Here is an 18,448-nt window from a genome sequence, read left to right as displayed (position 1 = left end):
AGAATCTATGCATGCTGAAAGAAATTTCAATAACTGAATATTCGCTTACCATCAAGAGTGCTTCTCCTTCCATCTGCTCCAATTATCACATCGAAGTCATAGTCTGAGATCAGGTGATCAGCCGGGCGGATCTCCGTCCTCCATCCAGGCCCTGGAATGCAGACACCAGGTCAAACTCAAAAGAGGCTCAGCTCAGAAGAAAACAAACTAACTTGGCCTTTCTTTTGTTTACCACAACTCTAAAAGTACAGCCAGCTCAGTGTGTAACTGTCAAGCCGCCAGGAAGAAAAGCTTGCTTGTATCGGAAAATACAACCTTCATGTTCTGTCCATGTGTGAGGCCTTTATAATTTGACATAAGGCCAGCGATGCTCTTTTAACCAGCAATGCATTGCAGGAGAGGTGCTATAGACCCCACTGACCCCTGACTTTATATATAGTACAGAACTGAGGGTTTATCATTTGCAAAATGCAGACTGTTGAGTGCCAGTGACGCGCGGAGGAACGGCCCAAACCTTCTCGGTATCAGCGGCGTGTGTGCGTCAAGGGTACATAGTGGGAAAGGTGTCAATTTTCATGATCTGGTTTAGCCCTGCTTTTGCTTCCGTAAATCCATTAGGATCTTGAAGTAGGAAGATACAACAGAGTAACTTAACTAAAAGTGTTAAATAGGCTGCAAGAAACACAGCCCATAGTGTAAACAGAGTAAATAAATTTGCAAACCGGTTAACAGCTGCTCTTTGTCTGTGATCTCATTCTTAAACACACTTGCCGGGATGTGCGTGTAGGGCCACTGGCAAAAGGGTGTGTAAATCCACCAAAAATGACATAAGACGAAAGGTAATGATTACCCAACCCTTTCCAGACCACAAGAGGTGTAAAGAAAACAGCTGATGGCTTTCTTGGACGTATTTATAGTTATTTTTATGGCTGTGTGGGATTATGTTATGATGCCTTGGAGTTCCACACGTCTCAGGTCTGTCAGGTTGCATCATGGACAGTAAATGTGAGCTAAGGTAACACCATGGTGAACGTAGTGCCAGTGTAGTCCTCAAAGCTAGATGGTTATAGCACTAAGATGACATGATGATTGATTACCATCAGTGCCTTGGTCCTCAGGCGGCTCGAGAAGCTTTACAAACTCCACGTTGACGTGTACCTCCACCCCAACAATGAGAGCGATCTTTAACAGCATGAGCTGCAGCTGACGAATACCTGAAAAATATAAGGAAGTCACCATCAAATCCACTAGGAAACCCATTTATATGGTTTATTTTGTCATGTCCTATAACTGTGCTGATGTTGGACGAGACCATTACAATACTGTTGTGAGTTTGAATGAAATGTGATGAGAGAAATAAAAAAAGACTGGATTCTGTGAAATTTAAAATAAAACAAATTAAGAAAACAAAATAGAAAAAAGAAAACTAATAAATAAATAAAAATAAAGTAATAAAAATATATATATATATATATATATATAATTAGCACAAAACAAAAACAAAACAAAAATCACAGAACATAAAATAAATACAACTAAAAAATTAAGATTTAAAATTAAAGGGGTCATATAATGCCATTTTTGTACAAGCTAATATGATTCTTTAGAGTCTAAATTAAAACTTTGTAATATACTTTAATTAAAAATTCTCATTAGTATTGTAAGAAAACACTTATTTTACCTGGTCAAAAACAGCTCTGTTTTCAGCACGCCGTTTCAGTGCATATGCCTTTAAATGATCATGAGCTTTGCTCACCCCGCCTCTCTGTTCTGTGTACACCGTTTGTAACACAATAACCATAACGCGTTGTTCATTATAGACGTGGGATTATGAATTATATTGAGAATGTCGTACATAGAAAACATGCCGTAATGTACCCTGAGTGTAAACCTTAGACGCATTCATTGTGAAGCGTGCATCTAGCGATTTGCAAAGATTAATATATTAATATAAAGTTTAATAAAACGTTACACTTACTTCAGTATTTTGGAGGTTCAGCAGGAACACGAATAGTTGGTACCGGTCCAGGAGCAGCTTCTTAGCAAAACCAGCTTTATACTGACCCTCCTCGTTTATAAGCAGTCGTGTGAAATGATTCGCGCAAACATGAAAGCATTGACGTTGCTCGTGGGGAATATTCCCTTCGGAAACAAACTCAGCCACTGCGTCTTCAGCGGTTCGGATTTAGGAACATTAAAATGACTGCTGTGTTCGTTATTACACCCAAGAACAAAACACCACAATCGCTTAGACGCCATTCTGCTCATAGACAGTGCTCCAGCATATCAACAATGACCGCGCCGGTCCACGCCGCGCAGACTATGATTGACAGCTCTCACGAGCGAGGGCGGGTCTGTGTTGAAACGCGGCTGTCATTCAACAATCGCGGGAGGGGCGTGCGAGCTTGTGACGTCACAGGCTCGAACGGCTCGATTTGAGGCAGGGGAAAACATATAAGGAGATTAAAACAAAAACACTGGATGGATTATCATTTTATGATGTTTGTGTACAGGCACTGCCAACACACATTTCAGTACAATCAACTTGTAAAAGTGCATGTACCATTATATGACCCCTTTAAAAAAAAAAAAAAAAAAAAAAAAAAAAAATATATATATATATATATATATATATATATATATATATATATATATATATATATATATATATATATATATATATATATATATATATATATATATATATATATATATATATATATATATATATATAAAAAATAAAAAGACATCTTTCTATTGTGTTGTCTCTATGGCTTGGCTATTTTAAAGAATCATTCAAAGTACTGTTCAAATAAAACATTTAGGCATGCATGTATCTACATTAAGAATGTATAAATTTGTGCAGCACAAACATAAACTATAAAAAGGCAACCAAAATCTTTCAAGAGATAAGTGTGGAAAAAGACATTTGCATAATCCCGGCTACTCTGGATGTTTTACATATCTTTTGGTTGGGTAGAGCTTGAAAGAGCTTGAAAGAGAAAGACCATCAGAGTGTCTGAAAATCTCATCCAACAAGCTCATACACAAATCTCTGAATCTGATTGCAACATCTAATAGGTTCCAACAGTGAAACCATATCTCATGTTCCTGTTGTGGTGTCTCTTGATGACTGCATGGGGTTATGTAAAAGTATCGTCAAAAGCATGGTACTGTAACTGGAGCAGATGTAACCTACTGATGTGGTCTATAGATCCAGCGCAGAACTTTCCATAGAACTTCTTGGCTCCAAGGTTCCTGAGATCATGGATGGTGTAAGGCCAAAGGTGCAGGACATTGTTCCTAGAGAAGGTGTCCCTCTTTTCAATCACCACCACCTTGGCGCCAAGCAAAGCCAGTTCTATGGCGGCCCGAAAGCCGCATGGGCCGCCACCAATGATGAGACACTGTGAAAACAAACAAGTTTGGTATTTATTATTGCATATAACTGCTTGGCTTTTTGGAGAACTTCTACAAGTATAAGCAAAGACTTAATGACCTCACTGCCTCAGTCCACATACATCAACTTCCTGACAAATCAAAACCAATTTGTGCATACCCATTCTTCTGGCACAACCACATGGAATGATTTCATCTCCCTCCTCGTTACTTCAAAACCCAATCCAAGCTAATTCTAACACGAGCCAGGACTGTGGGTGACGCCTTTACTTGTCCTTCACAACAAAACAGGGATTATGACTGTACTGTAAAAAGTGTTAAGACACATCCATAAAAGGCTTGTTCAAAAGTGGTCATAAAATGGCGAACACACTTTTATTACCTGTAATTAGATGCCAAGGGCGTGTAAGGGTGAAGCAAGAAGACTGTATTTAACACACAATGAATTGCTGCTCTAACTTGTAGGTGTTTGACACAATTTCAAAAGTCTTGGCCTTGAGGAACGTAATATTTTAACCATTGATATCCACATATAGGAATTTTTTTCACCTCAGAGGATGTCTGAACAAGGTGCCTTCATAAAACTGACCTAACCTAAAAATGCATTTATTATTTTATGAGAAAAATGTCTGCCATCACTCTTTATCTTAGCCTTTGGCTGATGGTCCCAACATCCTGTGAGATAAGTCAGCGTGCCAATGTTTCCTGTTCTGGACATGATCACTGGAGGAAGTCTTCCTCTCAGCATCACTGTGGGCTTCTGTCACTTTACATTTCTACTTTTGAAGACATTCAGGAAGGCGTTTCTATGCCAGAGCAGTGCTAACAGCAGTTGACCCGCATTCAAAAGCCAAGTTCGAGGATTAATCTTATGGTCTCTCAAGCATGGAAGACCACTGTGATAGAACAGTCAGAAAATAGAGCACTAAGCGTCAAACAAAGCACAGTAAGTGTTCAAATTATCAATAAATTTAAGGCATTATTTACTGTAAATCTTGCCCTCCACATCTATTGAAATATGCATTATATTAAGTTGTGTCAATAATGGCATGACATTGTGACATCAAGACACGATGACCAATCATCGATAACCACGTATCGTGAACGATTGCAATGCATTGAGTTTGAATATGCAAAACTGAATTATGGCTAAAATTTTGGTCTGTTTGTCACACAAAGTTATCATATGGTTTCAGAAGATGTACACAATTTGTAGGTCCATTTTTATTAACCTTTTAATGCTTTTTGTCACTTTGGAACTTGAGAGCCCACATTTATTTATTTTATGTATTGTGAGTTTCCATTCTTTGGTGAAATATTTCTTTAAAACTGTTGTTGTGGAACAAGTCAACAAATCTGTGAGCAATAAACTTTAAGCACACAATGTGAAATGCAAACCTATGCAAACAAACTACAACTTGCACCACAATAGCAGAGACCAAGATAAAACACTAGAAATTAATAGCCAAAGCCCCAGAAATTTAGAGATTAGCATTGAAATCTCCTTAACCTGACAATAAACTGCAAAACTAATATTCTTTAGGGTTTCCAATTCTTTCAACGCCTTATCAAGCTCAAATAAGGTCAATAAGTCCACAGGCACAGTGCAAAACCACCATGCAAAACTCACTAACAACAATCTCAACATGTATGCTAAGTCAAGTGACCTCAGATTGACTCTTCCATTGACTGCTCACAAATGTCTACACGATAAAGCAGTGGTCTAGTAATGCTTCGTAGACTTTAACAGTCACCCTGAGCTTATAGTTAAACAAAAGACGACTTTTTTTCCCAAGCTACCAACATAATAATAGCCCAAACACTAGCTAGCATGCAGCCTCCACATAGAGTAAGCCTAGATTAGCTTGGTATGGCACTCCAGCATAGAGATCATGCCATTCTCATAATTTAAAGCAACATTATTGAATCACTCTGATGAGGAAAATCACTTGTATGGGATTTCAGAGGCGAAATTTCAGTGAAACCATGCTAATGCTAATATTACAATTCAGATCTCATAAACATGGATATTTCAATGCATGTGCTCCTCTTCTAAAAGAGCTCTAGATAGACAAAAATCCTGACTCATATCCTCCTAACCCTTGATCCCTCAGTCCAACGGTCAACTGAAGCAGAAAAATGGCTAAAACTAAATGATGCTGATCCTCATTTCCTGTTTCGTTTTATAAATAGAAGGAACACAAACTTTTCACAAAGACGACCACCGCTACAGCGATCTCTGCCACTATATCAGGCAAAAGTGATTTGACTAACAAATGTGGATATGAAAATGAGTTGTTGTTGTGCCATTTCAATTCTCTTTTGTTGCACAACAGGTATTGACGTTTTTATTCAGAATTCCATAAACGTAGTTCGTCTTCTACATCAACAAACTTACCTTGCTGAACCAGCCTTTCAAAGTGCCCTTATTTCTTTAAAGTAATTTCTGCTTCCTCTAAGAAGTGTGACATTTGAAGGACACGTATAGAGCTCTAGAGACTTACTCTGGTTTCCGTGCAGGCTTTGCCCTTGTTATACTCCTTATGGCTGGCTCTCTTGTCCAGTTTCGCCCACAGGCCTTGGGCCTTCCAGTAAGTGACGGCAGCTTTCAGGCTGCTGTAGAAGCCTCTGTGGTCGGAGGGGTTCAGCTCTAGCTGCCTGCATAGGATGCTGAAGGCCTGAAGAGTTCCCTTACAGGTAGTGGCCTGCACAAAGTTCTCAAACAGCTGGCCGGCCTGAGACGCACGCTCGTCCTCCGTCTCTCCCATCTCTTTCCCTCTGTTGACAGGGGATTCAGTCAGAGGTTGATTGGTGCTGGCATTCCTTTCCAAGACTGGGGAAAGCAAAAGAACAGAGGGTTTTATTTGTTTATAGACTGAGATGAAAGTGCCATAAATTTCATTATCTGGAATCCACAATCTGTATGTGGGGAAAAACACCCTATATATGGGTATACAGAGCAGTGAAATGACTAAAACTGGTAGGCAGTGGATTCATTTATTGCTTTAGGGCTCTGATTGCAGCCAGTCGAAGCTTGAATATAATGTTTGTACTTTGTATATAAAGGTCAATTCTCTCAAAACATCACTGTCATTGTACGAATTAAAGAGGTGCACAACTAAATTTCAGATAGATCAGGGTTTTTTAAACTGGGGCCCAGGGGTCTGTGGAAAATGATTTTTTTTTTTCTGGTATGGTATATAATACTAACTCAAATAAAAATAAAATACATAAAGTAAATAAAGAAGAAATAAAAATAAATGAAGTGATAAAAAGTAAATATATATAGAATAATAATAAAAAAACGAATTAATTGTCAACTTAAAAAAAGTGAATATTTTTAAGATCATTTTAAGCAATTATTTAGGAAACAATGTTTTCATTTAGCTGTTTTTATAAAGAATATTTTAGAAAGAGGGTCTCCCATGTAAGGGGATTATACTTTTTAGCATCAAAAACGTCATTAACGGACTAGTCGACTGCTGGACAACTAGTCAACCATCCTAACAACAATGTATGTCAATCTTTGGCTATCTGGACCATGCCTTGTAAAACGCAGTGCATTCTGTCCTGAAGTACTGCTGGTAAATCAAATAAAAATGACACAAAAACACTTGGCATGTGCTGTAAAATAGGCTAGAAGAGTCACGTTAACTCAGACTCTAGTGCCTGATAGGATTACTGCACGCAGAGCAAACGGGACAGAACAAAGGAATGTTCAAAATCAGGACACCAAGATTGGCCCATTGTAGACAACCTGTGAGCCAGAAAACTAATTTTCATGCACGAAGAATGGCCTTCACATTCTTCAAAAAGTCTCCCTCTCGTGCAGTGCAGGAGAGGGGAAATATGTTTGGAATGGCATGAAGGTGGGACTATGTGCATTTCTCAATGTGTCCTTCAGGTAAATTCAGCAAGTGAACAGAGAGTTGATTTTGAGAGTGAAACCAGTTCTGAACGAGTGAGAAAACTTGCCAAAAGCTCGAGCTCAATAGCAGTCCAGCATCTTTCTCTCAATGAACACTCCTGAGGGTCACTTGAGTCTCACCAGCCTAATCAAATCTGGCAGCTGACGAGAGGTTCTCATTTATCTGCAGGGTGGCATTACGCATTAGCTGCTCTCTCCTGATTCATTTGTGCAGTCACATCCACTGTTTGTTAACATTTCCACTGGTTCATACACACACATAAAAGACAAGACTGGAGTAATGATGCTGAAGACATATTTATATATAATAAAAATAACTTGACCCAAATTTCTAGTCCTTGAATTCTCCAAGGACCGGATTTTTATGTGTCACCAATGATCAGTGCAGCCAATGCAGTGTGGGAAAGTTCCCATTGCTAAATTTAACCATGCTGAAAAGGCATCAGGGGATATTTCTTGAAGCAAGATGAGCCAGGAAAGTTGCCTGGCACAAAATCTAGTTGCATGTGAGACAAACAGTAAGACGGACCACATTTAGAAGCTACAAATCATATTGTCTCTACTGATCAGTAGAACCAGCCTCTCGACAGATGGGACAACTGCAAGCAACCTGTGCCACTGCCTTCAGAGATATTTTTCAAGGATCATGCACATTTGCCCATCCCGTCTATCATTAACAGACATTAAAAACTAGTTCATACTAGTGTCACTGTGACTCCCAAACAAATTGACTCCGACAGCTCAGACATGCAGTCTTTCACCATTAGGTCTTGACGGATCTTTTTGCAGGAGCTTCAGCTTTGAGAGAACCATCAAAGGGTTCATACGCATCCCAGTGGATTCGGCAGAAAGCAGCACCACTTAAAATTGGAAGTCCTAAGAGCCAACATTCCTACACCACTAAGATTATTCATGTGACATACTCACCTAAAGGATTATTAGGAACACCTGTTCAATTTCTCATTAATGCAATTATCTAATCAACCAATCACATGGCAGTTGCTTCAATGCATTTAGGGTGTGGTCCTGGTCAAGACTCCAAACTGAATGTCAGAATGGGAAAGAAAGGTGATTTAAGCAATTTTGAGCGTGGCATGGTTGTTGGTGCCAGACGGGCCGGTCTGAGTATTTCACAATCTGCTCAGTTACTGGGATTTTAACGCACAACCATTTCTAGGGTTTACAAAGAATGGTGTGAAAAGGGAAAAACATCCAGTATGCGGCAGTCCTGTGGGGGCGAAAATGCCTTGTTGATGCTAGAGGTCAGAGGAGAATGGGCCGACTGATTCAAGCTGATAGAAGAGCAACTTTGACTGAAATAACCACTCGTTACAACCGAGGTATGCAGCAAAGCATTTGTGAAGCCACAACACGCACAACCTTGAGGCGAATGGGCTACAACAGCAGAAGACCCCACCGGGTACCACTCATCTCCACTACAAATAGGAAAAAGAGGCTACAATTTGCAAGAGCTCACCAAAATTGGACAGTTGAAGACTGGAAAAATGTTGCCTGGTCTGATGAGTCTCGATTTCTGTTGAGACATTCAGATGGTAGAATCAGAATTTGGCATAAACAGAATGAGAACATGGATCCATCATGCCTTGTTACCACTGTGCAGGCTGGTGGTGGTGGTGTAATGGTGTGGGGGATGTTTTCTTGGCACACTTTAGGCCCCTTAGTGCCAATTGGGCATCGTTTAAATGCCACGGCCTACCTGAGCATTGTTTCTGACCATGTCCATCCCTTTATGGCAACCACGTACCCATCCTCTGATGGCTACTTCCAGCAGGATAATGCACCATGTCACAAAGCTCGAATCATTTCAAATTGGTTTCTTGAACATGACAATGAGTTCACTGTACTAAAATGGCCCCCACAGTCACCAGATCTCAACCCAATAGAGCATCTTTGGGATGTGGTGGAACGGGAGCTTCGTGCCCTGGATGTGCATCCCACAAATCTCCATCAACTGCAAGATGCTATCCTATCAATATGGGCCAACATTTCTAAAGAATGCTTTCAGCACCTTTCAGCCACGTAGAATGAAGGCAGTTCTGAAGGCGAAAGGGGGTCAAACACAGTATTAGTATGGTGTTCCTAATAATCCTTTAGGTGAGTGTATAGGAGCACACAAAAGGGAAGTTAACCTCCTCTATTATTCTCACCAGGGCTGTATTTATTTGATAAAAAATAAATAAAAATAAGAACAATAAAAATAAAACTAATAACATTTTACAATATTTAAAATAACTGAGTATATTTTAAAATGTAATTTATTCCTGTGATGGCAAGTATTTTCAGCATCATTGCTCATTCTAATATGCTGATTTGGTGCTCAAGAAACATTTCTTATTATCATCAATGTTGAAAACAGTTGTGCAGCTTAACATTTTGTGGAAACTGTGATACACTACCTAGTACGAAAAAATGAGATGTTAATACTTTTATTCAGCAATTACAAATTAAATTGTTTAAAAGTGACACTAAAGACAAAATATTTCTATTTCAAATAAATGCTGTTCTTTTGAACTATTCATACTGAAAAAAAGTATTAAAATAGTAATAAAAAAATATGTGTGTATATATGTGAATATATTAGTAGTTGTTGATGTGTTTTTTGTGTGTGTTTTGAAGATAGAAATGGTGCTTCTCAAGGGGTTTATCCTAAAGAATACATTTGTTCAAAATACACGCACACACTGGGTTTCCATGTTTCAAGGTGAATTTCCATAGACAATGGTTTTTATCCTGTACAAACTGTATATTATATCCCGACCCCTAACCACAACCCATTTTCAAAAAACAATTTAAGATGATGATAATAAGTGGTTTTCCTCATGGGGACAAGGTTATAAAAAGTGTCTTTGTGGGGACATTTGGTCCACATAAAGTAGCGTTTACCAGGAACACACACACACACACACACATAAACAAACGGGTGTTCATGTTTGTAGGGAAAGTACACCCTACAGAGTCAATATAGATCAGTAGTTTACTGCCTGAAGTATTACTGTACCAGCAAACAAAAGTAACCGGAGAGCAATGCTGCTGTCTAGGAGAGTTCGGTTACACTGGTTGAAGTGACGTTCGTTATTGTTAGCCAGCTGACCTATAAGTAAGCATAATGTATTATGTATTTATTACAGTATATGGCATTGGTCGATATTGGATATTTAAAGCATGCGCATTTCCTATATTTTTAGATTTAGATTACATTGGCCATCATACAAAACTCACTTATAAATTTGATCTTTAAAAACTGTCATACTTTAATAACACTGTTAAATCAGCATTTCTTAAAAGAAACAAAAAAGTATAAAATTTAAATATCTAGGATATTAAACAAAGAATGAAAGAGAAAGTATTTTAATTCGACATGATTGCACACTTTGCCAGAAAGCCCTGAGAAATAAAACATTTAAAAGAAATGTCTCAGATGTTTTATTCCTTAAAGGGAATTACTCCCTTATTTCCCAATGCGTTTTTCCAACTTTTGGAAGTACACAGCCAAAAGTGCATTAAAAAAAAGTGCGATTTTCTGCACAGTATTTCCAGAGGCAGGATATCTGATATTGTATGAGGTCCAAGTCCTTCCTGTTTGTGCACTTTTTACTGCTTTGTGGTGGACAAAGAATTCAGAGCAGTCCCTCTAGATCACATCAGTGCTAAAATGTTGCCACTTTTTAGGATTTCAAAATATGGCACAACAGCTCAACTAATGGGCTAATATCATTGGCAAACAGATGTAGAAAGAAAAATGCAAATGGGCAAAATCAGCTATTTTGAGATCATAGTTCTTGAGAATGATATCTCAATCACTCTTGTTTAAACAAACTAAGCCGCAAAACAGCACAACTTATCATACATTAGGCATAATGAAGGGGAAGATGTAGGTCAAACCCGTAATGAGTTCTCTAGAGTAACGTCTTTAGTACAGATTTGGTCGAGTGACATTGAACTGGGCAACACCCTTGTGCAACCAGGAATCCTTAAGCCATCAGAATCAACACCAGGCCTACATTTCCCACTAAATATATAACCGATACAGTAGTTGTGCAAAAAAAAGAGAAAAAGAACACATTGTGAGGCATTTACAGAAAGAACTTCAGAGGAAAACTGGCCTTTAAACAAGGTCTGAATATTTTGTAGGGTAATATAATTTTATAAAATGTCATGCTAGATTGCATTTGGAAGATTGTTAAGAAATTTGAGAATAAAACGATGGATCTACCAAATGCAGCTTGTTGCACATTAACAAATCTTACTGTCCTGCTGTATTAAGTAACATTATATGGAAGCCAGTTTCTGAATCAGAGAAAAAAACATATTTTAAGTAATTGACTCTCATAATCAACTTTATATCTCACTGCTCACAGTCACAATTTAAACTTTATATCTAAAAATTGTGACTTTATATCTAACAATTGCCAATTTAGATCTCACAATTGTCACTTTATATATTACAATTGCCCCTTTATCGCTCACAATCATACCTTATAGATATTATTTATATCTCAAAATTGCCAATATATCTCTCACAATTACCACTGTATTGCTCACAATTGCCTTATAGATATTTTTTAGGCTATATCTCAAAACTGCCAATATACATCTCATAATTGCCACTTTATATATTACAAATGCGACTTCATTGCTAAAAGTTGGCCTCTTTCTCACAATTGCCACTTTATATATTACAATTGCGACTATCTAACAATTGCCAATCTATAGCCCATTTCAATTGCGACTTCATTGCTAACAATTTCCACTTTTCACAATTGCCATTTTAAATCTCAATTTCAAATTTATACCTCACAATTGCCACATTATAGTTTCAACTTCATTTCTAACAATTGCCACTTTATATCTCACAATTGCAACTTTCACAAATCACAATTGCGACTTGTGTGATTTGTGTGAAATCTCTCACTGTTGCTTTCTATTTCTTTTTAACATTTTCTCCTACGATTTTATTTTTCACTCTGAAGCAGACACAGACTTCCATATAAAGTGGATAAGCTCTTGGAGAAACATTCTGGTGATCCTGCTCAGAATAGACAGGCCTCAAGTTTCAAGTGCTGCCATGGTGTGATTCTATAGCCGTGCAGCAATGTACAGCAGGTTCAAAGCCTTAACATTAGGCTAATGAAGTCCTGGGGCAAATAATTCTAGCCTACGCAGAAAATCATTTGCAGAGTTTGCCTAAACTTTAAAAACAGAATCATCGTTCCATAAACATGCATTTTAAAAGCTCTTTTGAGCTTTTGTCCTATATTCTCCAGAAATTCTGACAGATACTGTACCTTGCAGACATCAAGATTTCTGGCAGCATCTTTAACTGATCCTGTTGTGTGGATGATATGATCCTTACGATAACAAACACAACTTTCCACTTCCTCTAACGTTCTCTAACCCACTGGGAAGCAGAAGGAAGAATCATAATGGAAACATGCATGAGGAATTTAAAGACTCTAAAAGTGGTGCTGCTCCAGACAAGCAGGTCTAAATGAACAACAGTTTCAACTAAAAAAAAGTGCATTCACTGGATTAAAGTCTTTCCGTTACACTAACAGGATGGCCAAATGTAAACCACGTATTCACTAGGGTGAACGGATTTAGGTTTGGTATGGTCTTACACACCCTCCAATTTTACTAATGGAAACCTCGTACTAACCTTTGCCAAGACCAAAAACTACATATAGCCTTTTAGGTTAATTAAAATAAGTCAGTCATTTAAATACATTTAGTATCAATCCTCTCAAGATATCAAATGTCAACATGAAGCAACTTTAACAGGTGTTCAGATTCTCCTCTCAGCTGGGTAGTGAAAAAGTACAAACCGAGTTGAGAAGCATTATTTGTTCCACATGAACCAGCTGGAGTCTGATCAACCAGCCGGTTGGGTTATTTTATCGTGAACGGCACTAACAAAATCCAATAGATGAACTTATGCAATTCCACGAAAAGCCGTGTCTTACAGAGACTGCCATGTTGCGATATACCCACATGAAAGGCATGAGGATCCCAGCAGGTCAAGAGGAACGGGGAGGTTGTTATTTTGAGAGATGTCCACAGTGCAGCAGATAAACTTTCAGCATTCACATCTGTGGATAATTGGAGTCAAGCCATTTTAACTGAACCTCTATGGAGTCTCATCTTAAAAAAATCCCAAATAACTGCCTAAACAGCTCAGAGGATCTCCAACATTATTTGTGTTAGTCATTTCCCTATCCACCTCATGATCCTCTCTACGACTTTATAACTCACAATAGCGACTGGGGCTGAACGATATATTGAAATATACACTGTAATGGTTATATTGTGTTTTGGTTCTGTTATCCCTGTTCGCCTGTATGACCTAGTTTCCTAGTGTGTGTCAGTTTGTTCCCTTGATTAAATATTCCATTCACCTGTTGTCCCAGTTAATTTACTCATTAGTTCCTCTGTCTATTTAAGTACTGTCTTCTTTCAGTTCATTGTTTGGTGTCGTCTAAGTTAATTGGTTGTGATGTTTCCCTGAGTGTTCCTGTGGGTTTTTGAGTTCAAATACTGTGTCCGTGAGTTCTTCGTCTTCATGATTTTCATTTCTTTCCAAATATAGCCATTTAAGTTATCTAGTGAATATTCCGGTATTTCTTCATATCGCAAAATAAAAATCGCAGAACAAGTAAACATCGCAATGCCAGTTTTTTCCAATATTGTGCAGCCCTAATTGTGACTTTATATCTCACAATACCGACTTTATTTATTGCACCTTTGTACTGTACATCACAATTGCGACTTCTCTGCAGATCTTTCCTCATGCCTGTGATGAAGCTGTGGTTGATTAAACAGAAATCCATTTGATAGAACACCATAGTAGTGTATTTCTGTCTTTCTCTGTGCTCAGGACGGCCCTTATAAGTCAATGGCATATTCCAGGAAGCGGGGATTGTGTAACAGTATCGTTTTGCTCTATAGGCAAGAACAGAGGTAGCTACAACATATTGAAAAGCTCTCATAAACAACCACATGATCTGCAAGAGACTAAACGGATCAAGAAAAGCAAACACCGGTGCATCTCGTACATTGCGTTATGAGAACCCATATAAACTAGATGGTGTTAAAGTTCAGCAGCACTGCTGGGAATTTAGGATACAGACATACTAGTCTTAGAAAAAAAGAACAAATATTTATCTAGACAACTTGAAATTCATTACATATTAAACTAAACACACAAATACAAAAACATCTGCGGAGGCAATAATCAAGTTATTCATCAATTGAGACATATTTGATGCCAGTCTGAGCCTGTTGATCTCGACAGTCAGAGCAATACACACCAACAATGAGTAATCCTGGACAACAGGGAGAGAAAAACAACACTCGAGTCTAACCAAAACTATTCATGTTACATATCAGAAGTTAGGAAACTTTCATCAGCATGAAGAAACACAATCACCATAGGAAAATTGCTGATCAAAACAAGTTTACCTGACAACAGTCATGACTAAGACTAAAACTGGTCTCTTAGTAACTGTTTTGGAATATTGTAGCTAGTTTCTAACTGGTAGACCATCCTTCAGATAGATTCCCAAAAGGAAATGTTGTCATGTAGCTAGTGACTGTATCAGGCAAAAGATAAAGATAAAAAAATAAAAAAATCATGCTTTAGTGCTGTATTGGCATTATCTAGGAGATAAACTACAAACTAAACCCTGACAGCTGACAAGAACTCCAAAGGCTGTAGTAAATTATTTACACCACTCTTGAAACTAACCTGGCTAAGATGTAATCAAACACCCGACTGGATATCCAATACAACCTTGTTAACCTTGTTCATTATAATAATATAATTATCATAACGCAATTATACATAGCATAACTAACCCTATTTATTTGTGTTATAATATAACAATGTTTTTTCCATATGTATGGCAGCAGTGTATCTGTCAATGCAGCGCGTGCCCAATATAGCGTCACTTCTAGTTTCCCAGCAGCTCGTGCTTTAATGCGCTCAAATGAAGTGATCAACAAACTTACTTTTTCCGCTGTAATGTGACTTTGGGCTTCAGCGACAGCCGCAGAATCTGATTGACAGAGGTCGATATTATCCGTATACAGTATCTGACCTCTGAAGTTTATCTCGCAGAGAGAAATGTTTGTATCTTATGATTCCATCCACCCGGTTGTTGATATAGGTCGCCCTCGCGACTCACTGGCTCTTTATGCCGTTTATAATTAGAGGCGGCGCTTCCCATGACGCCCAATGGGAAGTGCAGATCAACTTGGAAGGCAAATCCCACTGTTGATTTTTTTTTTTTTTATCAGGCATCTGTACTTTACTTCATTCTATGGAGAAACTGTCTTGAGGGTTTGAGCTGAACGAACGAAAGCTGTAATTGCAATGCTTTCAACAATATATAAAAAACTTTAGACGTTGGTTTTAAATAAAATTTGGTATTGTAAAATATGATATGGGGAGCAACAACACATCGATTGCAAAACGGCATTTCATTGATACGAATGGAATTTTACAAGTAGGCCTACATACACACTACACCACAACATAAAACATGTTGTGCATTAATGATTGGAATATTCCCAATGTTTTCTGCCCTGTACCAGCTGTCCTACAGACGCCTCATGATCCAGGTAGGCCTACCTGACCATATGTCCTTTAACATGCACTCTAATTTTAAACTTTACGCCAAAATCTATTTTTCTCATTCTTTTAAATGTTATATACAATATGCAACTATTCTACATAGTATTTGAGTCTTGATAACGATTTTGAGCATCATTCATGCATCTTACCTACAACAGTGGAAGAGTTCTGGCTCGAACGCCAACAGTTTAATCTCACACATGCTGGCAGGTGTTTCATTAGCACAGCCAATCACAGCGGTGAACGAGATCTTGTACTCTGTCGCCATCTACTGGACTCTTAAAGGATGTGCACGCTTAATGCACTTCGAGAAGAGGTGCCTTTACTGTAAGTGCAATCAGATGCGTTCATTAGACTCTAGGAATTTGTAAACAAAAAAAACAACAACAAAAAAAAAAACCCCATTTCATGTTGGTAACCCTGTACACTGAGTGAGACCTAGAGCCATATGAATACATTCAGTTATTATTATTATTACTACTATTATTATTATTACAACTTTCATTTCCAACCAAAATCCAACGTCTGTACGACGCTGGCGGTACATCCTTTTCCTATTTAGCACCTAAACTCTGGAACAGTCTTCCTAACATTGTGAAGAAGAGAAGACACACTCTGTCAGTTTAAATCTAGACTAAAAAGGCATTTCTTTAACCTGGCATACACATATAAAATTGTACATTCCTATTATTCAAATCATTAAATGATTATTAGGCTGCATAAATTAGGTCAGCCGGAACCGGGAACACTTCCTATAACCCCCAATGTACTCGTTACATCGTAAGAAGAATGGCATCTACGCTAATATTAGTCTTTCTGCTTATTCCGAGGTTTACTGTAATCAGCTGGATCCGGGCCGTATCCAGATCAGATGGTGCACCTGCACCTATAGACACGACCAAAACGCATGATGTAGTCAGCCAGATTTGGGCCGGATCCAGACCAGATGGAGGACCAGTGCCTAGACTCAACCACAACGCATGATTTAGTCAGCAAGATCCGGGCCGGGTCCAAACCAGATGGAGGACCTGTATCTAGACTCAACCACAACGCATGATTTAGTCAGCCAGATCCGGGCCGTATCCAGATCAGATGGTGCACCTGCACCTAGACACGACCAAAACACATGATGTTGTCAGCCGGATCCAGACCAGATGGAGGACCTGTGCCTAGACTTAACCATAACCCATGATTTAGTCAGCCAGATCCGGGCCGGGTCCAGACCAGATGGAGGACCTGTATAGACACGACCACAACGCATCCCTGAAGTGTCAGCAGAGATTGTGTCAACTATCTCCCCTGTGAAGACCTCATCTACACGACAGCCATCAGCACTGATCCTCAACAAACCCGTCTCCTACCAGCGTGACTCCGATCTTCAACCAGATGGAACTGGATAAATATTCTGATTGTTCCAAACCAACCATTCTCCATTCTGCCACCTGATGGAGTTTTGGTTCCTTGCCACTGTCGCCTTTTTCGCCTTCGTCGCCTTTTCACCTTTGTTGCCATTGGCTTGCTTGGGGACATTAAATTTAATATTCAACGATAATATTGATCTGCCTGCATTGACACTATTATACAAGAACTGAACTGAGCTGGACGATGACATCACGGTTTACTCCAGATCGGCTATATATATATAAATGTCAATTAATCAAAATTAATAACTTTTTTAAAACAAAAATGAAACATCACTGAACTTACTTAAGCTGGATTGTGATGCTATTTTCTTCTGGAAACAAACTTTTTTTGCATTATTTCCCTGTTATCTCTGTAAAGCTGCTTTGAAACAATCTGTATTGTAAAAAGCTCTATATAAATAAATGTGACGACGAATACAAGTATTACTTTATTTATTTTTTAAAAAGAAAAAAAATTACTGACCAAAAACATTTGAACGGTACATTGTTACAAAGCTTTATATTTTAAATAAATCTTTTTTTGTAAAAAACTTTTTATTCAAAGAATACTGAAAAAAAGTATCACAGACAGATTATAAAAAAAATATTAAGCAGAACAACTGTTTCCAACATTGATAATAAATCAGCATATTAGAATGATTTCTGAAGGATCATGTGACACTGAAGACTGGAGTAATACAGAAAATACAGCTTTGCATCACAGAAATTAATTAGGCTATATTTTAAAATAGCCTACATTAAAATAGAAAACCATTATTTCAAATTGTAATAATATTTCACAATATTATTGTTTTCTCTATATATTTTTGAGCAAATAAATGCAGGCTTGATGAGCAAGATATTTTCAAAAACATTATAGCCGATAATTTAGTCTACAGTAGTAAAAATATTGTAATGCACTTAAAGACTTATATCAATAAACAAGATATTGTTCTGTTTTAAATTATGTTTTATATCGAGCTAAAAAACACATTTTCCTCATTTTTGAAGGGCAGTGCGCTGTCGCTTTAATAATTGAGCCATCAGACGCAATAGTGGGAGCCAAAA

General features: G+C 38.0%; 1 protein-coding gene across 8 annotated transcripts in view; it reads right to left on the bottom strand.

The window, feature by feature from the left end:
- Positions 1–15,518, bottom strand: part of mical2b (microtubule associated monooxygenase, calponin and LIM domain containing 2b) — a 107,031-nt gene extending 91,513 nt beyond the window's left edge. For all 8 annotated transcript variants that reach the window (XM_056250957.1, XM_056250958.1, XM_056250959.1 and 5 more), the window contains exons 1-5: positions 15,353–15,518; positions 5,904–6,232; positions 3,200–3,407; positions 1,098–1,214; positions 50–151 (exon numbers count right to left, since the gene is read on the bottom strand). In XM_056250957.1, the coding sequence (XP_056106932.1) occupies positions 50–151; positions 1,098–1,214; positions 3,200–3,407; positions 5,904–6,167 (691 nt within the window). In that variant the 5' untranslated portion in view covers positions 6,168–6,232; positions 15,353–15,518. The remainder of the gene's footprint in view (positions 1–49; positions 152–1,097; positions 1,215–3,199; positions 3,408–5,903; positions 6,233–15,352) is intronic.
- Between the last annotated feature and the right edge of the window lie 2,930 nt (positions 15,519–18,448).

Source organism: Rhinichthys klamathensis, unplaced genomic scaffold, assembly GCF_029890125.1.
Source record: "Rhinichthys klamathensis goyatoka isolate OS25496 unplaced genomic scaffold, OSU_Roscu_1.1 h1tg000076l_1, whole genome shotgun sequence".
Taxonomy (NCBI): Eukaryota; Metazoa; Chordata; class Actinopteri; order Cypriniformes; family Leuciscidae; genus Rhinichthys; species Rhinichthys klamathensis.
The sequence above is the reverse complement of the archived record's forward strand: the minus strand, read 5'-3'. Positions and strand labels throughout refer to the sequence as shown.